Source organism: Natator depressus, chromosome 23 (assembly GCF_965152275.1).
Source record: "Natator depressus isolate rNatDep1 chromosome 23, rNatDep2.hap1, whole genome shotgun sequence".
Taxonomy (NCBI): domain Eukaryota; kingdom Metazoa; phylum Chordata; order Testudines; family Cheloniidae; genus Natator; species Natator depressus.
Window position 1 is genome coordinate 20,824,406 of NC_134256.1, and position 7,804 is coordinate 20,832,209.

General features: G+C 68.9%; 1 protein-coding gene across 1 annotated transcript; it reads right to left on the minus strand.

Annotated features, from left to right (window-relative positions):
* Positions 1-7,359, minus strand: NTF4 (neurotrophin 4). The gene is made up of 4 exons (XM_074937829.1): positions 6,908-7,359; positions 5,329-5,411; positions 2,268-2,641; positions 1-656 (listed from the first exon to the last, which is right to left on the minus strand). Exons 3-4 carry the CDS (start codon positions 2,292-2,294, stop codon positions 21-23), a joined length of 663 nt encoding a protein of 220 aa, XP_074793930.1. The 5' UTR covers positions 2,295-2,641; positions 5,329-5,411; positions 6,908-7,359; the 3' UTR covers positions 1-20.
* Positions 7,360-7,804: the final 445 nt, after the last annotated feature.

Here is a 7,804-nt window from a genome sequence, read left to right on the forward strand (position 1 = left end):
CGAGCGGGGGCCCCCCCCAGCTACGTCCGCCCGGCGCGGTTCAGCAGGGTGCAGACGCAGGCCGTGTCGAGGCGGATCCAGCGCCAGCCCACCCGCTTGTCCGCGTCGGCCGTCAGGGCCCGCACGTAGGACTGCTTGGCCTTGCACTCGGAGAGCCAGTGGCGCCGGTCCACGCCCCGGCACCCGCCCGCCGTCCCGCCCGCCGGCTTGCACTTGGTCTCGAAGAAATACTGCTTGAGCGGCCCGGTGAGCGTCGGCACCTCGGGGAGCACCGTCACCACCTGGCCCCGGACGTCCACGGCCGAGCGCTTGCCGGTCACCCAGACGCTGACGCTGTCGCACACGGAGAGCTCGCCCCGGCGGGCCGCCTGCCCCCCCTCGGCCCGCCGCGCCCGCCGCGTCCCGTTGGCCGGCCCCGCCCGCGCGCCCGGGGCCTCCTCCAGCAGCAGCAGCAGGGGGGGCCCGGCGGGGGCTCGGCTGGCCAGGGCCACGCGGGGGGACGACAGCTCCCAGTCGCCCAGGGAGGCGGGCGGCGCGGCCCAGGGGACCCCGGCGTCCGGGCCGGCGGGGAAGGGGAGGCGGAGTGGGGCGGCGTGGAGGGCGCAAAGGAACGAGGTGACCATAGCCTGGAGCCGAATGAGCATCACCGCGGGGACCTGGGGGAAAAAGGGGGGGTTAGAGCTGGCAGGCCCTGCCCCTCCCCCATTCACCCTTCCACCCCCAGCACCGAGACACAGCCCTGTCCGCGGGGCGGGAGCGAGGGGCACCGGCAGGGCGGGGCTGGCGAGGGGCTGCGGGGCGGGACCGAGGGGCACTGGCAGGGCTGGGCAATCAGGGGGCTGCGGGTGGGGAGTGAGGGGCACCGGCCGGGCGGGGCTGGCGGGGGGCTGCGGGGCGGGAGCGAGGGGCACCGGCAGGGCGGGGCTGGCGAGGGGCTGCGGGGCGGGAGCGAGGGGCACCGGCAGGGCGGGGCAATCAGGGGGCTGCGGGTGGGGAGTGAGGGGCACCGGCAGGGCGGGGCTGGCGGGGGGCTGCGGGGCGGGAGCGAGGGGCACCGGCAGGGCGGGGCAATCAGGGGGCTGCGGGTGGGGAGTGAGGGGCACCGGCAGGGCCGGGCTGGCGGGGGGCTGCAGGGCGGGAGCGAGGGGCACCGGCAGGGCAGAGCTGGTGGGGGGCTGCGGGTGGGGAGTGAGGGGCACCGGCAGGGCGGGGCTGGCGGGGGGCTGCGGGGCGGGAGCGAGGGGCACTGGCAGGGCTGGGCAATCAGGGGGCTGCGGGGCGGGAGCGAGGGGCACCGGCAGGGCGGGGCTGGCGGGGGGCTGCAGGGCGGGAGCGAGGGGCACTGGCAGGGCTGGGCAATCAGGGGGCTGCGGGGCGGGAGCGAGGGGCACCGGCAGGGCGGGGCTGGCGGGGGGCTGCAGGGCGGGAGCGAGGGGCACCGGCAGGGCGGGGCTGGCGGGGGGCTGCGGGGCGGGAGCGAGGGGCACCGGCAGGGCGGGGCTGGCGGGGGGCTGCAGGGCGGGAGCGAGGGGCACCGGCAGGGCGGGGCTGGCGGGGGGCTGCGGGTGGGGAGCGAGGGGCACCGGCAGGGCGGGGCTGGCGAGGGGCTGCGGGGCGGGAGTGAGGGGCACCGGCAGGGCGGGGCTGGCGGGGGGCTGCGGGGCGGGAGCGAGGGGCACCGGCAGGGCCGGGCTGGCGGGGGGCTGCGGGGCGGGAGCGAGGGGCACCGGCAGGGCAGAGCTGGTGGGGGGCTGCGGGTGGGGAGCGAGGGGCACCGGCAGGGCCGGGCTGGCGGGGGGCTGCGGGGCGGGAGCGAGGGGCACCGGCAGGGCAGAGCTGGTGGGGGGCTGCGGGGCGGGAGCGAGGGGCACCGGCAGGGCGGGGCTGGCGGGGGGCTGCAGGGCGGGAGCGAGGGGCACCGGCCGGGCGGGGCTGGCGAGGGGCTGCGGGGCGGGAGCGAGGGGCACCGGCAGGGCAGGGCTGGCGGGGGGCTGCAGGGCGGGAGCGAGGGGCACCGGCAGGGCGGGGCAATCAGGGGGCTGCGGGGCGGGAGCGAGGGGCACCGGCAGGGCGGGGCTGGCGGGGGGCTGCAGGGCGGGAGCGAGGGGCACCGGCCGGGCGGGGCTGGCGAGGGGCTGCGGGGCGGGAGCGAGGGGCACCGGCAGGGCGGGGCTGGCGGGGGGCTGCAGGGCGGGAGCGAGGGGCACCGGCTGGGCGGGGCAATCAGGGGGCTGCAGGTCGAGACTGAGGGGCACCCTGGGTGTTACCTGCAGTATCAGCGTCTCCTGCAGCATGGGGGGGCCAGTTCCCTGCAGACCCAGCCCTGGGCTCGATTCATGACCCTCCTGCAGCCGAGGATCGGGCCTACGCCCCGTCCTGACCCCCCCGGCCGCTGGGCAATTCCTACCAGGTGCAGTGTCCCTTCGGTGCGATCCCAGCCCAGAGCCCCGCACCCCTGGGGGGTTCCCAGCCCCGCTGCTCCATGGCTCGGCAGTGGGGAGGCTCAGGGGCAGCGCAGGGCTGGCGGCCCTTCTGTGGGGGGCTTGATGCTCATGATGGAGGCATCTGGCTGGGGCGGGAGGAGAGACTCGGGGTAGGTTTGGGTCACCGCAGCTGTGGAGTGGGGAGTCGCTCAAAAGACCTGAGGGGAAAGAGAAATAGATACGATTAATGTTAACTGGGAAGAGAACCCAGGAGTCCCGGCTCCCAGACCCCCTGCTCCAACCACTAGACCCCACTCCCCTCCCAGAGCCAGGGATAGAACCCAGGAGTCCTGGCGCCCAGCCCCCCCCTGCTCTAACCACTAGACCCCACTCCCCCATGCATGCCGATTTTGGGGAGGTTCTGAGGTCTAGAACATGGGGAGCCTAGAACCTCTGTCCCGAGCTGTCAGGCCAGTGTGGTCTAGAACAGGTGGCCCACACACTGCCGGGCCTAGAATTTGCCCCAGCCACGGGGATTGGCTCCCGGACGTGCCCCTGGCCAGACCTGGGCCAGACCTGTAGAAAGTGCCCCCCCCATTCTGCCCCAAGGCACACAGCAGGGAAAGAACCCACATCACGGCCTGAGGGGGTCATGAACAGCCCCAAATTCCTCCGGTGCCAAGAACCCGGCCCTGAGATCGCACTGGGCTCTGGAGCAGTATCGACGGGACAGTGTGATCTAGAACACGATGCCGGCCCTGGGCTCTGAAACCCACTGGGTCTAGCCCCTTGGGGGTTAAAAAGCTGACATCAGGCTCTGGAACCGGGATCTAGACCATGGCAACCCCCCCCCCTTCCCAACGTGACCCTTCAGCGCCGAGCACCGGCTCTTTACGCCTCCCGGTTCTCGAGCGCGGAGCCCCTGGGTGCTAGGTCCCTCCAGCTCCCAGCCCCTCCGTCCCCCCAGTGACAGCTGCAGATTCCAGAACAGGCAGCGGCTGGCGGGAGGGGGCACGGGGTTGGGATCCAGATGCAGGGACATGGGGGGGGGGGCAGGGGACGCAGCCCTGGGGGGGGCGGGGGACACATTCGCCTTGGAAACCGAAACCTGAAAGGTTTCTGCTCCCAGCCCTCCCCCCACCTGCCCCTCTCCCACAGACAGCCTCCCGCATCCCTGCACTGAGCTGCCCGTTCTCATCCCCCCGGGGGGTGGCGGGCTGGGATTGAGTGCTCAGAGCAGGGGGGGCTGGGAGCCAGGATGCCTGGGTTCTCTCCCCGGCTGTGGGGGGGGTGGGGGTGGGGCTAACAGAATATAACCAGTTTTTAAAGAGATTAGATTCTGACCCTGAGGCTATTTGCATAAAGTGTTACCCACAATCCCCGGCGCCGTGACCTCCTGTGCGGGAACCGCCCCCCAGCTGCTGAGCAGGTATGTGCAGCTTAGCCAGACTTGCGCCAACCTGCCGGGGCAGGGAACAGCCAGCACCGCAGCGCCCCCCACTCCCGACCCGCAGCCCCCTGCCAGCCCGGCCCGGGCTCCCCCCAGCCCTGCCGGTGCCCCTCACTCCCGACCCGCAGCCCCCTGCCAGCCCAGCCCAGCCCTGCCGGTGCCCCTCACTCCCGACCCGCAGCCCCCTGCCAGCCCGGCCCTGCCGGTGCCCCTCACTCCCGACCCGCAGCCCCCTGCCAGCCCGGCCCGGGCTCCCCCCAGCCCCGACGGTGCCCCCCACTCCCGACCCGCAGCTCCCTGCTAGCCTGGCCCTGGGCTCCCCCCAGCCCTGCCGGTGCCCCTCACTCCTGATCTGCAGCCCCCTGCTGTGTTCCAACAGCAAAGGCCTTTCAAGGGGCAGGTTGGGGTCTCTCTGAGCTACTTTGGGTCCTGGGGGTTGGAGGACCGCCCCCCCATCTGGATCCCCCCTTTTCCCGTCACTGGAGCACCACAGAGCTTCCACCTTGCCCAGGGAGCAAGGACATTCCCATCCCTGGCTCTGGGAGGGGAGGGGGGGTCTAGTGGTTAGAGCGGGGGGGGCTGAGAGTTGGACTTCTTCTAATCCACTAGCCCCCCTGGCTCTAACCACTAGCCCCCGCTCCCCTCACCCTGCCAGGGAGAGAACCCAGGAGTCCTGTCTCCCAGCCTCCCTGGCTCTAACCGCTAGACCCCGCTCCCCTCCCGCAGCTGGGGAGAAGACCCAGGCGTCCGGCACCCCGCCCTCCTGGAGGGCAGCAGTGGCAGGCTGTGCTGGCCATGGGCAGCGCGGCTGGTGCGTTCCCTGGCTCTTGGCTAATGGAATCCAGACCCCGCAGCATCTTCCCGGCTCCTTCATCGGCCCAGCTACTTCGCGTTGCGAGCGGCTCCTGCCCCTAGGTGCATGGGTTTCCCCTGCCCTGGGAGCTCCCTGCCCCCGCCCCCTCCTCGTTCACAAGCAGCTCCCCCCCATCCATGGGGCATCCCCCAGCCCCCCAACCTCTGCAAAGAGCACCTCTGCCAGTGCCCCTCACTCCTGACCCGCAGCCCCCTGCTAGCCCAGCCCTGGGATCCCCCCAGCCCTGCCGGTGCCCCTCACTCCCGACCCGCAGCCCCCTGCTAGCCCGGCCCTGGGATCTCCCCAGCCCTGCTGGTGCCCCTCACTCCCGACCCGCAGCCCCCTGCTAGCCCGGCCCTGGGATCCCCCCAGCCCTGCTGGTGCCCCTCACTCCCGACCCGCAGCCCCCTGCTAGCCCGGCCCTGGGACCCCCCCAGCCCTGCCGGTGCCCCTCACTCCCGACCCGCAGCCCCCTGCTAGCCCGGCCCTGGGATCCCCCCAGCCCTGCTGGTGCTCCTCACTCCCGACCTGCAGCCCCCTGCTAGCCCAGCACTGCCGGTGCCCCTCACTCCCGACCCGCAGCCCCCCCCCATTCCACCCACCTGACGCTGTAAGGCCCCTGTGCAGACGGACGGACAGACGAGAGCTGGCCGGTCCCCACGCCGTCGATCCTTCCCCCACGCGCCTTCGGGTTTCAACATGAGAAGTTAATCAGCCGTCGCAGCGCAGGGCTGGAATTTGTGTTTCCGGGCTGCCAGGGAATGGCAGGCCTGGGGGGGGAGGGAACGTGTGCGGGGGGGGGCTACTTCCCCCTTCCATCACTGAGCTATTGGGGCCCGGCGCGGCGGGGTGGGGACCGCCAGCAGGGAGGGCGAGGGGCCGGGCAGGGAGCTGGGGAAGGGGGGCTGGAGCCAGGTAGACAGACAGCCTACAGCCAGAGAGGGGGATGGTGCAGATCTGCGGGGGGGGAGGGCAGGAGAGACCTCCCCCCCCTTTTCCCCGCATGCCCCTCACCTGATCCAGGTCTGGCTTCAATTACGTGCACGCATCCCCCCCCACCCTCTCTCCCAGCCACCTAGACATGTGTGTGGGGAGGTAACCGGCTCCTTTGTGTGTGAGCCCAGCCCTGGGCCAGGGGTGTGTGTGTGTGTCTGTAAGGGGCAGATCCCAATATCAGCCCCCACCCCCCCGCCCCCAGGGGCAATCCAGAGTCACACACACACACACCCCGCCGTCTGCCATGAGGGCAGGGCCGGTTTCTGATCTCAATTCCCCGCAGGGTCAATCTGGAGTCACTCCTGTTCACAGTGGGGTCAGGGCCGGGTTCTGATCTCAGCTCCATCCGGGGTCAATCTGGAGTCACTCCTGTTCACAGTGGGGTCAGGGCCGGGTTCTGATCTCAGCTCCATCCGGGGTCAATCCAGAGTCACCCCAGGCTGCAATGGGAGTGAGGGTGACCTCTGATCTCAGCCCCCCCTCCCCCTGGGTGTCATCCCCCAGCCGGGCTGTGGCCCAGCCCCAACTCCCAAGCCCTGTTTCACGCTGACCCAGACTCCCCCTGCACGGTGCTGGAGCCGGATACCCTGGCAAGGCTGATCCGCGACCCGCAGCCCGGCAGGCCCAGCCGGCGGCAGGTGGGTGCAGAGGAGGGGACGGGGAGATACAAAAACTTCAGATTAGCTCAGGTTGCAAAAATGCAGTCGGGAAAAGGAAGGAATCTGGTTTATCCCCCCCCCCAACAGCCAGGCTCCCCCCACACCCTGGGGCTGGATGGGAGCCGGTGACCCCTAGAGGGAACAAGCCCCATGCCCCATTCTCCCCCCGCCGCACCCTGCCCCAGCCCTCAACAGAGCAGCCACCTGCTTTCAGTCCCAGCCACCTGCCTGGAGGCCCCAACCCTGCCCGGGCCCCCGCTTGTCACTTCCCTTTTGTGCTCTGAACACCGGCCCTTGTTCCTGCGGTCAGGAGCCGGGAGACACTAAGCAGGATAAAAACCCTCTTTGCAGACAATGCAGCACCGAGCCAGGATGAAGAAGGGGTGGGGGTGGGGGGGAGGGCCAGGATCATCAGCGGTTCAAAAAAGCCAACCTAGGAAACTCAGTGCAAGCAAAAACCTGGTTCAAAGAACCCCAGAGGGCCCGGCAACTGGGAAATGCCGGTGCGACGTTTGCAAAGACCCACCGAGGCCACGGTACCAGCGTCTGTCGTTGGAAAAAGCCCTGGGAAATTCCACGCCAAAGACTCCGTTGAACCGACCGTCCGAGCGCTCGGAAATCTGGAGAGGTTGCAAATGAACGAAACCGCCATGTCCCGCGACGACGCGCCTTCTGCGAGCGGCGTGTTTATCTCCCCCCCGCCAATTGAAAAACCGAGGAAATCACCGGTCCAAAAACTTCGTTAGAAAAAAAAACCACGCTTACAAAACGCTCGGCAGGCTGAGAGTTGGAGGTGGCAGATTAACTCCCCGTCCGTTTTCTGTGCTCTGCCGGTGTTTGGCTGGTTTTTCCCTTTTGGCTGTCGTTTTTACTTCCGCAACCCTAGGCACCGGCGTACGGAAATGTGTTTAAAAGACCGTTGGCGCAGGAAAGTGACAGCAGAAGTGAAGGGGACTCCCAGCGGCTGGATGGTTTCTATTCGTTTTTCCCCGTCCACTTTTCATTTAAAAAAACCAACAAACCTAGGAAATCCCGAGGCCAAAACATTGTGAAAGGAACCTCAGAGCTGCAAAGTGAAGTCAGAAAAACGGCAGATTAGCTCGCTGGCAGCAGAACTGGCCTGCTCTGCTCCTGTCTGGCCAGGTTTTTATTTACTTGCTTGATTTCTTTGTTTTTTAGTCTTTTTCCCCCTCTTTTCTTAAAAAAAACAAACCCAAACCCATAGGAAGTTCCCTGCCAAACACTTTGTTATAAGGAGATTTAGGCTGCAAAGCGACAAGATGCCGGGAAATGCCAGTGTGGAGGGGGCAGATTAATTCCCGGTCTCTTTGGCACGGTCTAGGCTGGCCTCACCTCGCTGTGTTTCTCCCCATGTGCGTTTCACCCTCTCCCTGTGTGGCAGGGCGGGGGGAGCTGTGCATTT